Source organism: Pipra filicauda, unplaced genomic scaffold (genome assembly GCF_003945595.2).
Source record: "Pipra filicauda isolate LSUMZ 115617 unplaced genomic scaffold, ASM394559v2 scaffold198_size2598500_pilon, whole genome shotgun sequence".
Classification (NCBI taxonomy): Eukaryota; Metazoa; Chordata; class Aves; order Passeriformes; family Pipridae; genus Pipra; species Pipra filicauda.
The window spans coordinates 460661-480112 of record NW_024104307.1 but is presented as its reverse complement, the minus strand read 5'-3'; the positions used below and the strand labels follow the sequence as shown (position 1 = coordinate 480112).

General features: G+C 35.0%; 1 protein-coding gene across 2 annotated transcripts in view; it reads left to right on the top strand.

Annotated features, from left to right (window-relative positions):
• CDH9 (cadherin 9) overlaps positions 1–19452 on the top strand; it is a 102404-nt gene that overhangs the window by 42118 nt on the left and 40834 nt on the right. The window contains exon 3 of one of the 2 annotated variants that reach the window (XM_027734675.2): positions 10354–10648. The exons of the other annotated variant lie outside the window; for it this stretch is intronic. Within the exon in view, the coding sequence (XP_027590476.1) occupies positions 10354–10648 (295 nt within the window). The remainder of the gene's footprint in view (positions 1–10353; positions 10649–19452) is intronic. 2 annotated transcript variants of the gene reach the window in all.

Genomic DNA, 19452 nt, shown 5'->3' with positions numbered 1-19452 from the left:
TCTTTCATGGAGCTTTTATCTGAAGCCTCAGGTAGCCTTATCCTGGTTGTCCTCTAAGTCAAAGTCTGCACAGTCTTCATGTTTATTCAGACAGGCACAATCAACCTCTGGTTTATGCAGAACCCGAAGCCCATCTCGAGCCCCCTCCAAATAGAGTTACACTTATCAGTTTCTGTTTTGCCATGAAAGTTATTAAGTGGTCTTGTTAACTATTCCAGCCACCACCTTGTCTTTGCCCCCATTACAGTTATGACCTTCCAAAGATGGTATTCTGAAACAAAATTTAAAAGAACCATACAGGTAAGCAATGAAAATTTCAGTAAATACAAAATGAATGACAAATAAGAAAAAGAAAAAAAAGTTACCCTAAACATTCCTTTCCTAACTACTGTTTTTCATCATGCTCTGCTTAAAAAAATAGCTTCACTTAGAAAGCTACATTATCACAAGACAAATTCAAGGCTTGATGCTTATTAAGTCCTGTCCTGATTACAAACCTTTTTCTTTGATATACCTTCCTTTGAGAATCTGCTTCCCAGATTTTACCAGGAGTTGGGCATGTGCCTATGTACCTTGGAGCAGACATGGGGCAGGAGAATTGCACTCAGGCTGATGAAGGCATGACATGGATACCTCTACAGTGTACCTTCACTGAGTACTCTTCAGTTGGCATGGCAGCTTACATTTGCAATACAGTCAGCAGGATAGAGAAACAGTATAATACTTTAATATGTCTGTTTCTTTTTTTTTTTTGCTTGATACTTTAAGTTAAGCAATGACCTTACCTACTTTCTACCACTGCTCATTTGAAAATTCAGTTGTAGATAAACATTTAAAATATCTAGTGTCACCACTTAACAACAGCATTCTGAAATGAATATTGAGGAATGAACAAAATATTTTTGTGAAGTGTGTACAGTGTCCACAAAATATTTAGTTTATCAGTTTGCAAAACAGGATCATAGGAAAAATGCATCATTTTAAAGTGAAGATTTGTGATAGAGATCATTATGGATCAATAGTTCAACGTAATATTTTTTTAGGTTTGAAATGCATTCATGTAAAAGCAAATATGGTTTAGGAATAGTAAATAACTTAAAATATGTTTAATATTTCTGGAAACTACATATAGTTGAACAGCTTAGGAAAAATGCGTATTCTGGGATCTGCTTCCTTTGAGTCAGCAGGACAACAGTCTGGTTTTGTTTGTTTGGTGCTGCAAACCTAGAAGTCTGTTTACATTTTTAAAGCCAAAAAAGGCTCTTATCATATTGGCTTACATCTCAACATCTTACCATTCCATTGTACTGTATGAATTTCTAAAAATCATGCAGTTCTGATCTATAAATATTTGCCTGCATATATATCTATATACACATATATATACATAAAATTATGACTAGAAGTGGTAAACTACTCCTGTTACTGATGTGTCCTTCAGGTCATTGTGGATGACCCATCCCTAGAAACAGTATGGCATTAAGGATATTCAGCCAATGCAGTACTTGTCCAGAGGTAGGGCAATGAGTAACCATACAAGTTCAAGGACATCAGATTCATAAAACAAAACAAAACATAACACAACACAAACCCACACACAGGTCTATTCTAATCTGAAAGTTCTAGATGCTGGGGCCAGGGAGGCAGGGACTGTAAAATAATTAAAAATTATAGTGGTCATACTGAGTACTCTCTCAAACCAGCATCTCCTATTGCTTCTGAAATAAAGCATTTGGCTAGAAGAACAATTGGTCTCCCCTATTAAAGTACTTCTTATAAAGGTATTGGTGTAGACCTGAGCTCAGATCAATTAGTTTTGTAAGGGGTAAGGGATAATCCTTATCCATGTGACAAATTCATGTTGCTTCCATGGCCAGAGCTTTTATTCCTGTCTATCTCTGTGCACATCTTTTGGAACTACAGTGCACTTTGAATGCCTCTAAAACAGCAAGAGATATTGCTTTGCACACACAGACAGATTTCACTCAGGAGCTTCTAGTGAGAGAAATCCATGAAAAAGATATCCTTTGTTATTGTGAAGCCTTTAAAATAATGATGGATTTAACATCCATTCCAGGGATTGATTAAAGTGACACTGTTTGATGTTATGATGTGATAATTTCTGACCTGTGGACACAACTGATAACTACAGTCACTTCCTGTAAATCTGTATCTCATGTTATGGAACAGACAAATGACAGTGTATGGCAAACCATAAAAAAAAAAAAAAAAAGTTTGCTCTTTTTGTCAGGCTGAAAACCTGTTACCCAGTCATTGATTTTGAGAGTAGAGAGAGAAAAAATTTTATGTGCTCTGAAATCCAGTTCTTTGTACAGAAGTAAGAATGTAACCACTTTTGCAGATTTGACTACAGCTTAGCATTTAGGGCAAAGGAGATACAAAAGGTATGCAGGGAAAGGAGATGCTTGAGAATATAGCTCTCGTTTCCAGGACTTCCCCCTTAGGTATAAGGGGGAAGGGATATATATGGAATTTTCCTATATTGTCTTTGTATCACCAGAACCAAAAGACTACTAAAAAATTCTGCTGAACCCTTCCAGAATGGAAACCAGATTTACGCTTACTTACTAAGTCAAAATCAGCACCTGCAGCTAATGTCAGCAGTGTTTTTCACTACATCATTCTCTAGAGAATTCCTAACAATAGACAGCTGAACACAAGAACCAGATGCTGGAAAACAGAAGATAAGAAAAGTAAATGTCATTTGCCTTGTTTAATATACAGTCACTTAGGTTACCATCACACACGGAGTTTGGCTGTTTAATTAAGAAGTTTGTGCTGATGTCACAAATTAAGTCAGGTAAATACATTGCCATTTAGCATATACATAAAACTTTTGATTAAACATATATAAATAGAAAATTCAAACAATGCTTATACTGCTACTTCAATCTACACTAAAAAACTACTGCAGCTATTAAGACAACTTCAGAGCTTTTAATTAGTTAAAATGATAATGAAGGAGAATATTGACTGAGCTGCTGTTGATGATGTATCCTAGCTGCTGTGAATCTCACAAAGATCTGAAATCATAGAGTAGGGGTACTGGTCAATATTCTGCCTGTCACTAGCCCTCAATGAGAGATTTTATGTCTGGGATGCTACAAGCTCTTATTTCAAGTACACCACTTTCACTTTTTGATAAGAATTAATCTATTTTATTTTAAGTAATATTCATCCGTCCTCTTTCACAAATACTGTCTCTTTCCCACCTCTACATAAATAACCTTTCTTACTTGGAGTAAGCTTAGAGCAATAATTACAGTCAAGTTTCCTGGGGTCAAATCAATTTGTGGTTTAATACATATTGGGATGACTTGGAAAACTCAATTTCTTTGTGTTCCACATCTTCAGAATAAATAGCATAGTATATTCACCATATATGAATAGAAATTTGATGTAAATAGACACATGACTTTTTAGAAGAAACATACGCATGTTTTCCAGTACTTAGCATGTTTCTTCACTCCGGCCAGGAGCTTTAGCTAAAAACTGTGATTAAAAGATGTTTGAGGAAACCTAAAAATTAAGAAATTTTCTTTATTTTCCACTAGTTTCAGAAAGGGTCCCTTTGGACACTAATGAATAGCTTATACTTCCCTCTTCCTTCCCATTGCTTACTATTTATGCTTATTGCTTTCAAATTTAAAAAGATATAAGCATAGTTGAAAGGATCATACTAAATCTGACAGTTCGTGACACTTTCTCAGGTTCAGAGTTCAAGCTATGTAGTCTATTATTGTTTCTCTATACATTTTGCAGAGTCAGTAGGTCTGGATATATTACAGCCAAAACTCAACATTTTGTAGCTGTCAAGTTATTAATGTAATGCTTCATTATGTTAATTTCATGAAAAATACTTTCAAATTGAAGTTATATATGGCTTGAAACCTTTGCCTTAAGCTATAAAGAAAGCAATGCTATGAAAGATAAAGTCAAGGAAAAGACTTTGGAACCAAGGTTAAGTTATGACTACCCATGACATGGAACTAAATGATCTTTAAGGTCCCTTACAATCTATGATTCTATGTGAAAGCACCTTAGCTGCACCAGGAACTAAGAGACTAAATATACAGTGGTTTTGTGGTGGAGGAGGAATATTTTCCATCTGAAATAAAAAAAGAGCAGAGATATGTTTGGACAGCTGAATTATGGCTTATCAAAACTTTAAACAGAAATACATTTGGTATAATAAGACACTACCAACGCAACTTTTTTCAGTTTTCATTTTCACAGGGAGGAAAAATCTTTGTCCTTTATAGCTTTCAGGTTTCTTCTGCTGACTTGTGATAATCTCAAAGCAAAATAACTAGCACCATTTACACTTCATATTTTATTGTTATTCCTCCTGAAACTGGAAGAAAACAACCCCAGCAAGTATACCCTAATATACTCCTTTAACAAAGGCCTTTGAATTATACATACTGAAATGAAACCCTATTCCGGCCAAACTTAGTGAACAACATGCAATAGGCTATGCTCCAAACATCTGGAATCCATGTCCAGGTATTCACAAACTCACCATTAACATTTTCAGTGTTTCATGTGAATACAGATACAATCTAAATTTACTGGTGGAAATGGAAAGAAATAACAGAAAAGACTGCTATAGAGCAGATTCCTTAGAAATTGCATCACACAGATGTAATACAAAAAAAAATTAATCCCATTAAATTATTATAGCAAATTACAGATACTATGAAAATACTTCTACGAGATGTAGTTAACAAACACTGTGAGGACATTAAAATTGTCTAATGCAATTTGTAGGACTTTTACTCAAAGAACTTTTTACTTCTATTTATACGCAACACTAAATAGCAAGTAAGGATGAGCACCCAAGCACAGGATTGCACAATATACAATGCAACGTCTTTGACAGTGAATATAGGAAGAAAGGTAACACACTGTGTGTCTAGCGTATCTATCCAGAACTGCTTCCCCATGCCAAGAAAAGACCCAGTTTTGCATCTTCTTCTCATTCCTCCCTGTCACGGTCTAAGAAGAGCAAATAAAAATAGCTAAGACAGATAGGAACCTCCAATTACTCTTCTGCATGACCAGGATACTACAGTGTTTGGAGTTTCAGATGTTTGGGCCTGGGACTGGGCATACTCAAGAATTCAGTTGTCCTCCAGCTCCAGATCATATTTCAATCACCTGCCTATCTATCTGGTAAATTTTTGACACATCTGAAAAAAACCACACAATACTTCTGACTTTAAAGCTCTGTATTTGCACCATTTGGCCCTTCAAGGTGCATCCGCATTCTAACTGTGATTGCTGCTTAGTGCAATCCTGACTCTTTGACATACCCTTGGAGAGGTTGACTTGTGTTCTGGTAGCAGTTTCGCCACAACAATGTGGAAATAAGCATGGTCTTCATCTCCCATTAAAATATGCAGATATGCCAATTTAGTGCCACTAAAAAGAGTTCATTTGACCACAACAACCCCCCAGCATATCTCCTTCACTTTAAAGTAAGGAAAGAAAATTTTTCACACTTACTAGATGGTATTTACAGGAAAATAGAACATGGGGTATCAGGATTCCTCTGCTGGAGACAACTGTGTGGGTGGAGGCAGTGAAGGTTAGAGATCTGAAGTAATAAACCTTTTTCTGTACCATGATACAGAGGTAGGATGTAAACCACCTAAGTTGAAAACATTAGTAGAGGGTGTACCTTCTCCTGATGTGTTTATGTCTTTACCTTCCCCTCACTCCTCTCTACAAGAGAGATTATACCTCTTTTCTGAATTTAGGCAGCAAATAAATGTTTTCACTGTATTTATTCATAACAATCTTGCTAGTGATAAGTAGCTCTTCTTGCTCTTTTTTCTCCTTTTCTTCTGCAACAATAGTTGTACAGAAATAAACTGCAAATAAAATGAAAGTTAAATGATGTCAGGCAATTTCTTGCTTCTAAATGCAGAAAAAGCATTCATATCACTATATAATTTGGTAACTATGTTCATTGATTCTCTCCTCTTCCATTGATCATATGTCTACCTAACTTAAAAAGACTTATTATTTATTAGAAAGAGCTGAGAAAGATCAGCTGTAGAGTTTACAGGAATTTAAATTTAAAATTGAATTGATAAGAAACAGTCAAGTACTCTTAAACATTGACCTTTAAGAAACTCTTTTCTAAGGCAACAGTTTTTCTTTTTCCTTTATATTTTTTTTGCCATTCCATACAAATTCCTGAACTTGATAATTTATGAGCTATATTTTTGCTCTAAAGAATGATGATATCTTCTCTATGGTGTATAATAAGAGTTTTGAGAGAAGTCATAAATTAGGCTCAGACAGAATGCATAGTCAAATGAAATACTTCTGAAACCAAGAAGTTATGTGCTATAACCACCTTTTGTTGACAAATATTGAGTACTTCATAAGGGTGAAGTGTAAGCCAAAGGAGCAAGGTATTTGATTTAGGGAAAATAGCATTATGCTACAGAACTGTGAGATAATCTGCTGCTTGTTTACTCATTTATTTATTGGAAATTACAGTAACAGTGACCCATGTAAATTTATGTCAAGATTTTTGAGAACATCAAGATTTCAGTTATCACATCACGTGAAAATTCGGTTTTGCAAAACTAAACAGACAGGCTAATTTGAGATGAACATTTTTCCTATGTAAATAAAGAAAATAAAGATTGAGAAAGCATTTATAAGTATGCCCATATTTATCAGATATATATTGTTACAGAAATAGCTAATCATCACTCCCATAAACATTAGCAATGTCTTTATCTCTGATGATCCACAGGAAAAGTTGTATTGAGAACTGTTTAGCCAGCCACACAGAAGACTATAGAAAGAGAAATACGTGAAAAATAATAAAGAAATCCAGATATTCAGCAGTGCGTCTGGGTTATGTCTTCGTTCCAGCATGTTTCAAATTAATTCATGGGGATGGCATTTGTTACCAGAGTGGTGACTATGTACTCAATGTATTTATAATGTCTGATCCAATATATTACCCACTTTTGTTTGAGTTTGTTTGGCTTTTTCTTTGTCAGTTTGATTTGAGGTATTTTTGTTGTTTTGGTTTTTTACTTTATCATTTTTTAAAGTGCTTCATGCTTTCTCTGATCTGCAGAATGAACAATTTATGATATAAGAAAGGAAATACTTGACAAGTTCTTTTTTCCACCCATGTAGGGTTTTTGCTTGCTAACCTACCCCATCCCAAACAGAGAAAAAAAGGTCATGTAGAGTAAACCAAACCATTTCAACTTTCTGTGATGTTTCTATTAGTAAATTGGGAATAAGAGGTGGAACTCTAAATTCTTAGGAAATCACTATCTATTCACAATTTCATCGTGCTTGAAAATCCTGTTTATTATTTCATAGAAACATGAGATAAGTAGGAAGTTTAAAATACACATCACAGTTTGAACTAACTGACATCTTTGTAGTTAGTTTGAAAAGACAGATAAAATAAATTAACCTAATCTCCGTGAGTCTATGAAAAGCAGGGTAAAGGAATGCCACTGGACAGATGTGATTTCTTTGTCAGAACCACTTGTTAGCATAGAAAAGATCACTGCTCCCATTACTTGCTTATTGTTGTCACTTTCAAGATGTTGTTGACCCTGGAATAGAAGCAGAGTTGCTCATCTGAGCAGTCAAAATGAGACTGCCAAGCTAACAGTATTTACATTCACAGCCTGATACTCATCTGCATCTGTATTCTTTTACTATATAGGACCTCTTTTTAACAGATGCTCTGTGCTAACAGAGCTAACAGTTAGCTCTGTGCTAACTGCAAGTTAAGTTATGTTCTCTGAAAGATTCTTTAGGCAGCAGAACTACCTGGGAAAAATATTTAGAAGGTTTTCAAAAATGAAATACATTACTACCACACTTTACCATATTAAAATCTAATTCCATATATAATTTCCAATAAAATGCATATTATGTAATTATTATTTCTCATAAAATTCCATGTATACTGTATATGCCTATTTAAATAAAGAATTTAGCTTTCTGTTCTAAATCAAGATGAATTTAAAAATCTCATTCTACTTCCTACCACATTCTTTTTTCAGTTCAGAACTGTGCAATATTTTCCTTCAGTAATGAATGTACAACTACTTAACTTTTGAGAACTTATATAATGTAAGCATGTACATGACTAATGTTAGTGTTATAAACAGTTTAATAAATTGCTGATTAGTCAGTGATGATTCATAGTGTGAAAATCAAGAAGTGCTTCCTTATATTAAGTTTTGAGAAAGGATGTTATTTTCTCAGAGGCTCCAACTTCCCTAAACCTTATGTTAAATTATTTTCCTTCTTCTTACCCATGGGATTGATCCCTCGTGGTGTCCCTAGGCACAGTTCTTACTCTGGCTGAACCCTTGGCTGGCTGAACATGTTAAGGAGGCACATAAAAAAAAAGGCATTGTAACAAATAATTGGACATTTTAAAGACTCAAAAAAAAGCTGACTTGTCTTCATGAGAAAGCTGAGTTCAGGTGGTACTCATCAGTCCTAAAGATCTGATTCTTACTTGCACATTTTAAAAAATCTTCTAACTCAAGGAAGAAGATAAAACCATGTTTAGGTCACAGGGTGAGGAATATCTCAACAAGAAGGAATGTGCACTGTTTCTGAGGAACAGGAAATTGTCCTGTGTGACACAAGACAAAATCATCTGACTAAAAAAAATATGCCATATTTTGTATTTGACATGTCTACTCTTTTTTGCTAAATCAAATATGAATATAAGAATCAAATATTTCTCATGGACTTTGAAACTGATTACTTAATGCTCTGTATTCTGTGTCAAGATTCCCATAAGGTATTGAAGTTTATTTTCTCTGTGTTGCCTGTAGAGCTGCAAGTTGATAAGAACATCTTTTTTTGAGTGCTAAAGGTATGTTGTGTATAACTGTTTCAACCCACTGTTTGCAATCCTTAATAATTTTCACAGCTATTTATTACATATATACTCTGATTATGCTAAGTGCTAAAACTGGATGGTCATCCCATCCAGCCTTACCACTGGAAACCCAAAATAACAACCACATAATATTTGGTGACTAGTGTTATGCTACAATGTTAAAATAAAGGAAAAAATTAAAGTGAAGAATTTGAACAAAAGCCATTGCAATCATTCTTCAGATAGGTAGAGTAATAAAAAATTTGCAATGGCTCATGAGGCAAACACTGGCAGGAAGGCAGAAACAAAGCAAAATGTGGCAAAAATAACTTACTGCTCTAGTGACTATTTAGAGTCATACCTTTACTGATCCTGTATTTTCTGATACTGATAACTGATATTTTCTCAGGTTGATGATATACTATATTTTTCTACTCATAGAAGTAAAAAAATGCTGGGATAATGCTCTGTCCACATTTGATAAACACTCAGGTCACTGATCTGTGGCCAGATGTGACTATAAGCATATATCTAAGGAAAGCATCCTGCACAAGCTCAAAAAAGGGACTGTGTGCCCCTGCAAATGAAATAGAAGAATAGACTTCTGAAGAAGAGCATTATGTGAGAATTTCTAGTGCCTGTGTCAGCTTCAGTGGCTTGTTTTGTCTTTGGTTTCAGACACTTTTTCATAATGGTGCTATATGGAAAAATAACCAGTGCCTGTAAGTTCACAGTGACAGTGTTTTGAACCCTTAACAAGAGATGGAGTAGGAAAAGGACTGTTAAACCCCTCTTTATCCTTTGAAAATTTACCTCCTAGTGTTCTCGAAAATTATTTCTCCTGTGTGGGGAGGACTAGAAGGAAAAAAATAATTAACTGAGGTAAGATGTTCCTAAAGGAAAAAAAAATGAAAGGAAGACAACTAGAAACATAAATTACTTAAATCAGAATGGTTACAGGTGATTTGTGGAAGTTCAGAAGCTCTAATCCTTAAAACCCATTTCTTCTATGTTGTTTCAAGTTAACTGGTTGCCTTATCAGCAACCAATAAATGGCAAGGCAAGGATTATTTACCTGGGAGTTCTACACCCCCTGTCATCTTCAAAAAGGTGAGTTCTGGTCATTTCTGGTCAGACTGTTAAAAGAAATATAATTTTTTGTTTTAAGTTGGTCATTTTAAATACTATTCCAATATATTCTAATTAAATACTATTCCAACACATCCTCCTGTGTCCTTATGAGTTTGATAAGAGCTATTTTTTTGTGTATGACTGAGTCTAAAATTTTCAATTTTTCCAACAGTGAAACAGAAGATAACCACTACTGACCCCAATTATAGTCAAGATTGTACAGACTTATTCATATATCCTGAATTATTTGGTCTGTAATAATAATACATATATTTATAGAATTCTTCTTTTCTACCTCTCTGAAGCTACACACTGACCAAGATAAAGGAGATGGAAATTTAAAATACATATTAACAGGAGATGGGGCTGGCAGTCTGTTCATTATAGATGAAAATACAGGAGATATTCATGCTGCAAAGAAATTGGACAGAGAAGAAAAGTCCCTGTATGTGCTACGTGCCAAGGCTATAGACAGAAAAACTGGAAGACAAGTGGAGCCAGAGTCTGAATTTATCATTAAAATCCATGATATCAATGACAATGAACCAAAATTCACCAAGGACATGTACACCGCCAGTGTTCCAGAGATGTCTGGAGTCGGTAGGTAAAAACTTATCCTTATGTCAAATACAAATGCGTTTGAGTTGATTTGGAACTTATAAGTAATTTTATTTGAGACACTCACTACTAGCTTCTCTGAATATCCATGGAACAATTTCTGTTGCCAGTAACGTATCACAAATGATTAGTTTCTGCTTTTATTCATTTGTTTGATCTTCATCCACTTTTTAATCCTATTTCCATGCTGTAAGCTACTCTTTGCTCTTTTAAGACCAGGAGAATCATCAAGGAAATGTAGCATATACGGTTGTCTTATCAGTTTTGTTGCACCTGAGAATATCACTTACATAAAATGTATCATCTTTGTATTTTGAAGTATAAGCTTTGAAAAACTTCTGTACCTTTAGACACAAACAACTTTAAACATCTAAGTATGTAAATCAATTAATATATCAAAATGATGCAAAATATATTCCTACAAATGTATTTTTTTAATTATTTTTTCTCTTTGGTATCAATATTGATTGTTGTGGTGGTGGTAGTGTTTGGGTTTTTTTAATATGAATTTGTCTTTTTGGTCATGACTTTTTTGATACCATATGAACTCTGTCCCCAGAGAACAAACTGGTTTTGTCTCAAAAATATTTGTCTTCATGGGTAAAAACTTACAGCTACTTATAACTACTGCACTGAAAAATAAAAATGTGGAGTTACATTAGAAGTTCTTTGAGAAATATATCATAAAAGGAAAAGTAATTATCTGAGTTTTGTTTAAATATAAAAAGTCATAGATAATATTCACCAGCACACATTCATCAGAAGTTATCATGATTGCCTAAGTGCTCCACTCTCTTGCAGCTGAGACAGTCTCTTTGAAAAGATGAGTAAGCATAAAACACATAGGCTAAGGAAAACAACTACAGATAAATTCTCAAGAGTTATTTATTTGTCATGAGTTATTGTAATGGTTTGCAAAATCAGTCCAGGATGATGGCATTGTTAAGAGAGATAATAAAATACCCCTTGACTCTTGTGATTAATATGCATATTTGCAAAATAATTTCCAGAAGCTAATAATTATCTCTGAGAGCAGTAGAAGTAAAACAGAACAGGATTTTATTGTATAATTGTGATGCTATAAAATATTATTTTATAAAAATAAAATATTGTATATTTAGAAAATATTTTATAGTAATAAAATATTATTTTATAATAATGAGAAGGGAAGACCTACACTACTATGTGCAATGAGAAGAGTCTTAGTATGCTTCTTTTAAAGATATATGGAAAATAGAGAAATTCTTTCCATTCAGAGTTTTCTCTGCTGATAATCACTGAAAGAAAAATTTTGTCAGTACACCTGTCATATGTAATTTGAAATATATTTTTTAAGGAAGGAACTCTCTGGGAAGAGATTGGACAGAAAAGATGATGGCTATGTTTAACCTTATCACTTAATTCGAGTTCATTAGAGTAAATGGAGACACATGAATAAAAAAGAACCAAATAAAATCCAGTGCTTTGGCACTGCCTGAGAAATACAAAGTCTATGAAATGTCTATATTTGATGAGGATGATGACAGTATATGTACTTTAAGTTGAGAAAGTGTCCACAAAAGACCCAAGTAAAGGTGAGTTATACTGTGAAGAAGAGTTTATATCTTTTTCCTCGGGAAAAAGGATATAAGCAATAAAAAATGCCTTTTGGTTTCCAATATGAAGGCAAAAATAGAGATCTGAGTTATTCTTTCCTCGACATTTCCATTTAGGGATATAAAAACTACACTGGAATGGGAAGTCTTAGTGTGTGAATTTGAATGAGTAAAAATAGTTTTATAATTTATTTAAGTGGAAGAGAATAAGAACCAAAATCCAGACCAGTCCATTCTAGAAACAGACATTCTATGTTGCTGAAGTCAGTCATAAGAATTCTAATTCAAGAGTCAGGATGTACATACAAGTAAATAAGGATTATACACATATATATTCCTTCTTGGAGTCTCTTTATTCTGTTCTTCCAGACAAGGAAGTGAATGCAATAACTGGAGAAAGCAACTTAAATAGAAGCCTAAATTCTAGTTTTTTTAAGGCAGACAGGTCAAACTTTTAGTTTGTTTGGTACTGTAGAATTTAAAATTGAATTTGACATTGTAGAGTTGTGGTAATTAAGTCATAGAATGATAAAATTATAGAATATCCTGAGTTGGAAGGGAATCTCAGGGACATTGAAGTTCAACTCCTGGCCCTCCATGAGACAGCCCCAAGAATCACAACATGTTCCTGAGAGCATTGTCCAAACACTTCTTGAACTCTGTCAGGCTTGGTACTGTGACCACTTCCCTGGGAAACCTATTCCAGTGCCCAGCCATCCTTTGGGTGAAGAAATTTTTCCTAATATCCAACCTAAACCTCCCCTGACACAATTTCAGGCCATTCCCTCAGGTCCTGCCACTGGTCACCACAGAGAAGAGATTGGTGTCTGCCCCTCCTCTTCCCCTCACAATGAAGTTGAAGACTACAATGAGGTCTCCTCTCAATCTCCTCTCTTCCAGGCTGAACAGACCAGGCGACCTCAGCCATGCCTCATACGACTTCCCCTCAAGGCCCTTCACCATCTTCATAACCCTCCTTTCTATGCTTTGGACACCTCTCTAATGGTGTCCAAAGATGCTAATTTCTGTCTTTCTAATTTTTTTCTCATATTATGACACACAAAACTGCCCATTATTTGAGATGAGACTGCAGAATACAGCAGGACAATCACCTCCTTTGACTGGCTGGCAGTGCTGTGCTTGATGCACCCTAGGACATGGTTGGTTCTCCTGGTTACCAAGTCATGAAGTAACAACAAAGTGTAAAATTATTGATTGAGCAATGCATATTAGGGCGGTTGCTGCTGTGAAAGTGCAACTGAAAGAAAAGGACAGAAAATACAGTGAAAGATGAAAGAAAAGCAAAAGAAAGAAAGAAAGAAAGAGAAAGAAAAAGAAAGAAAAAGAAAGAAATTACTATATATATGTTATACACATTTTAAGAAATAGATATACTCAGGATAAACAAGTCAAAAATCTGTGGGAAAATCCCATTTTATTCCAATTCTTTACCTCTTCCCAATTTTCTGTCTCAAAATGCAATTTTTTTCTTGACTATTATATTTATTATGTTTACCAAGTCCAACAAATACGACAGCAGATATTTATGAAAGCTCAGAGAAATGTCACTAAGATTGATAAATTGAAGAGGAATCTTCACTAGCAATGTTTCCAGCTGCATGTATATCTGTTATTCAAATTACATATCATACTATGTACTTCTCAGTGTGTTACTGACTGTTTCTTGGAATAAGTATGTCTAAAGCACACAAGGGAAAATGGTAAATCAACACCTTTGACAGAATGTGTGATTTTCAGTACCAATGAGCGAATCTCAGTCATGTTTAACTAGTTTGGTTGTAAGAAGAGTGAAAGCATAACATGGATTTTCAGCACAACCTATTCAAGCCTGGGGGAAATACAAATGCTTATTTGTGCACTAGTTTGTGCAGCCATCAAGCTATAAATAAATTAGCCTTGCTATGTCTAAATGGGATCCAGTTCACCATTTACCTAAAATGATGTGTAGCAAATTTAGTACTGGAAACACTCAAAGCCACTGAACTGGGCTGACTGCAGTGGCATTTCAAATAAATGTTATGGAAATGATCACATTAAACGTTCACAGTGATATTAACTTAAAAAGTTAAATGAGAAAGTTAGTTTAAAAGATTCTAAAACTCAATCATATGGAATTCTCATTAAAAACATCTACTGTACTGAAGAACTGGAGGGTAATAACTGCTATAGATATATTTTTGAAGAACAGTGGAGTTGACTGGAAGAATCCTGAGGTTTATGTCAGAATTTGTAAATTAATTCAATAAAAAATAATTCCAAGAATGGAGGAAAAAAAGTTAAGAAAGACTCATAAAGGTTAATCAAAACATAATATAGAAAGTAAATTTACAAAAAACATTCACATTTTAAATTGATGGAATACTAATGTTGTAAAGTACAGTCTTGATCACAATGAAGAATACATGGATTTGAAGCATGATCTATTCTGATTTGCCTATCAAAAAACCTGAAAACTTCAGAGAAGCTAAATACATATTTTGCATCATGAGAATAATCTTTTAATTTCCTCTTCATGTAGAAGGAAAACTACAGCCTTGATCATTCTTAAAATCTACTAATTTCATCTTCAAGGCTTACATGAGTGTAAGTTATGGTCCAAGTATTTTTCCAAGTGCAACATAATTGCTAAAAAAACCCAAAATAAAATAAAATAAAAACTAACATCGCACTTCATGTTGAAAAACACTTATTAAGAAATTTTTAAAAAGGGAGGTTAGAAATGAGGTGTCCTGTAGAATTCAATCCCTTTGGGCACCAGGATCAATATTACATCTTCTCTACCTTCTTTGTTAATTTTTATCTCATTAAGCATCTTTAACATGTAGCTGATGAGTACTTCACAACATATTTTTAATCTTTGCATTTATCTTATTAAGAGAAAGGACAATGTCTAATTTAACTTAGCAGTCATTTCTTCAGACTTAACTGCTTTTTTCTAGATTTCATGGATCTAACCAAAGACATCTAACATAGTTCAGGATTTCTACATGACAAGATTTGTATAAGTATAGAGGAGCTTATTTTAAATGGTTAAATTTACAACATATAACTTTTGACTACTCTTATTGAAAATAGAATACAAGAGGTTTTCATTAGCTGATCAATGAGATTTGATGCAAGAATGTTATATATGAAATATAAATATGGCCATTTTTATCTCAGGCATACAGGATTATAGCATGATTAAACAGGCCTTGTATTTAACATCTACTTTAAATAAAATATATATACATATATAAAAGACATATACATGAAGAAAAAGATGAAATTGCAGTAAAACACACAGGGTAAAATGTATTAACATTACCATTTTTATTACTGCGTTATTGTCTGTGAGTACAGTAGTATATACAGAAACAACAATTATACAATTATTCTCTTAGAAGTTCTATTATCATTGTTCGTTTTTTCTATAGTATCTCTTGAGAATCTGTAATCATCACAACTACTACTGCATTTAAGTAAGACTACACTCCATTCTGATATTATTTTTAGTTACATCATGTTTTCAGCATCACATAACCATAAACATATTTTTCAAGAACAGTTTGTTCCTTTGCATAGGAAGATCTTATAAGAACAAGTAGGCCTTACCGTAAAAAAAAAAAAGAAAGAAACTGAGCCAAATGCAGTAACCATCACATTTTCTATTTTTGAATTTGCTTATGTCAGTAACCATTAATCTACAGATGTGTATAAACAACTAAAGGGAGGCAGCTTTCATCTTTCATGTTTCAGCAGGAAATAATTATATTTTCTCCTCTGCATATTTTCCCTGGTTTCAGATGTTTATAAAAAGAAGCTATGAATGACTGTCTTTGACACAAGCTTATGAAAACTACTTTGCTAACTTGCAAAATTTCAAAATGCTAATTGTTAATCTGCACTCTATTTTAAAATGAATTATTGAGTTAACTTTAAGATAAAGATATATTTCAAATAAATATTTTATTCAAAAACTTCATATTCTACATTCTGCCACTAAAATATAAAATTAGAATTCCTTTTAGTCAAAATAGGCATGACAGCATAAATCCAGTAGCTAGAATACTTCCTATATTTGTTTTTTATTTGCCACTAGAATTAAAGAATTTAAAAACCTCTAAAGCTATTAGAATCTGCATACAGTTAACCTTTTTATAAGCAGATTTTTTTGTCTTAATTTATGCTCTTTATTATTTTCTTACAAGAAAAAAATTCCTTCAAAAAATAAAAAAAAAAAAAATAAAATAAGAGTTCAATGCCCAGTAATATTTTCTTTAAATCATCAAGGTGAAAAAGTCATAAACCTCTTTTTGTTAAATAGCTAAAAATTTGCATGTTTCCAGGATGTTTTCCAAGAAGTTTTGGAGTATTTGTTGTTTTTTTTTCTTTCAATTTTGATCACACGTTCTGTTAAGAACATGTATAGAATTTTTATTTACAATAAGCTTGCACTGCATTTTTATTAGGAAAATGTATAGAAGGATTTTACATTTAGCATGAGGCAGAACTCTTTCATAGTAGTATCACGGGGTGCTCTAGAACTTCAGATGTCCAGGGAATAAAAGAAAACCATTGGAACACCAAAGAAATCTTATTTAGATCATGAGTATTTTTGCTTTAAATTATTCTATCATTTGTCTATACATTTATCTATGTATATAGTACAGATAGCATTTTCTTAGCAAAAAAGGATGTCTACTCAACAAGCAACTTATTGCATCTCTGATACTTTAAAGAGGGTATTTTGAATTTGTACAGCTCTGCTGATTTCAAGCTGGATTTTACATAAGTGATAGGATCTCCCTGCATGGTCTTCATTTCATGATCAATGTATATACTCTCTGCAATATTCAAATATCCATTTACAACTACTATTATTTTTTGTTACCGACTGAAAATAAACACCTAAAATATAATATAAGCAATCACATAAAAAAATAATATGTATATATTGTGTATATCATATAATCATAGAATGGTTTGGGTTGGAAAGGACCATAAAGATCATCTAGCTCCCCCCTCCCTGCCATGGGTAGGGGCACCTTCCACTAGGTTACTCAGAGCTCCATCCAACCTGGCCTTGAACGCTCACAGGGACTTGTCCAACTTCTCTGGTCAACTAGTTCCAGGTCCTCACCAGCCTCACAGTAAAGAATTTCTTCCTAATATCTAGGCTAAACCTACACTTTTTCAGTTTAAAACCATTTCCCTTGTCTCATAACTCATAACTTGTAAATATTCTCTCTCCTTCGTTCTCGTTGTCCTCCTTCTGGTACTGGAGGGTGGCAATTAGGTCACCACGAAGCCTTCTTTTCTCTAGGCTGAACAATTCCAATTTTCTTAGCCTTTCCTCAGAGAAGACATTCTCCATTGTGCTAATCATTTAGTGGCCCACCTCTCAACTTGCTCCAACAGGTCAATGTCCTTCCTGTGCTGGGTACCCCAGAGCTGGTTGCAGCACTGCACGTGTGTTCTCACCAGAGCAGAGTAGAGGGACAGAATCACTTCACTCACCCTGCTGGCCGCACTGCTTTTAATACAGCCCAGGACACTTTTGGTTTTCTGGGTTGCAAGTGCACGTTGCCAGCTCATGTCCAGCCTCTTATCCACCAGCAGCCCCAAGTCCTTCTTGGCTGCTTTTGATCTGTTCATCCTCCAGCCTGTATTGATACTACGGGTTACCCCAACCCAGGTGCAGCACCTTGCTCTTGGAATGTTAATAGTCATGAGATTCCCATGACCTCACTTCTCAAGTTTGTCCATGTCCCTCTGGATGATATCCAGTCCTTCAGATGTGTCAACTGCAACACTCAGCTTGGTGTCATCTACAAGTGTGCCAAGGGTACACTCAATCCCTTTGTCTACGGCATCAATGAAGAAACTAAATAACACTGGTCCCAGTACAGACCCCTGAGGGAAACCACTTGTCACTGATGTCCATTGGGACTCTGAGACATTGACCACTGCCTTCTGGATGCGACCACCCAATGAATTCCTTATCCACCAAACAGTCCACCCATCAAATCCATCTCTTGCCAGTTTCAAGAGAAGGATGTTGTGGGGGACCGTGTCAAAGGCTTTACAGAAGTCCCGATAGATAACATCTGTAACCCTTCCCTTGTTCACCGATGCAGTCACTCCATCATAGAAGGCCACTAGCTTGGTCAGGCAGGACTTGCCCTTGATGAATTCATACTGGCTGTCTTGAATCACCTCTCTGTCCTTCATATACCTTAGCATAACTTCTAGGAGGATCTGTTCCATCATCTTCCCATGCACAGACATGAAGCTGACAGACCAGTAGTTCCAAGGGTCTTCCTTTCTACCCCTTTTAAAGATGGGTGCAATGTTTCCCCTTTTTCAGTTACCTGGGACTTCATCTGACTGCCATGAATTTTCAAATATCATGGAGGGTGGCTTGGCAACTACATCAACCAATTCCCTCAGGACTCTGGTATGTATCTTATTGGGTCCCATAGGCATGTATATTTGGGTTCCTCAGTTGGTCAATCTGATCTTTATTTACAGTGGGAAGCACTTTGCTTCCCCAGTCCGCATCCTACTATCCATTCTGTCGAGACGTGGGAAGAGTGGTTATCCTTGAAGACTGAGGCAAAAAAGTTGTGTATGTCAGCCTTTACCTCATCCATTGTTACTGGTTAACCAGTGTTGTTTATCAGTGGGGGTAAACTTTCTTTGACCTTCTTTTTCTGGGTAACATATCTGTAGAAGCCCTATTTGTTATTCTTTGCGTCCCCTGCCAAGATCAGTTTCAGCTTCGTCTTGGACTTCCACATCCCATCCCTACACAACTGTATTTCATCATTATCCTCTTCCCAGGTTACCTGTCCTTGTTTCTATTGCATGTGCATTTGCTTCTTTCCCCTTAGTTTGACCAGCCGTTCCCTACTCAGTCATACTGGTCACTTGCCTTCCTCACTTGTTTCTTGCTCCTGGGAATCGCTAGCTCTTGTGCTCTATGGATTATTTCCATAAAGATCTGCCAGCTCTGTTCCACTCCCTTGTCCCTGAGAGCAGCCTTTCACAGGATCCCACTGACTATCTTCCTGAAGAGCTGAAAAAATACTTTCCTAAAGTTCAGGGGCCTAACTTTGCTCCTTACCTGACCTACATCCCTCAGGACTGCAAACTCTGCCAAGACACGATCACTGCAGCCCAGGTTGC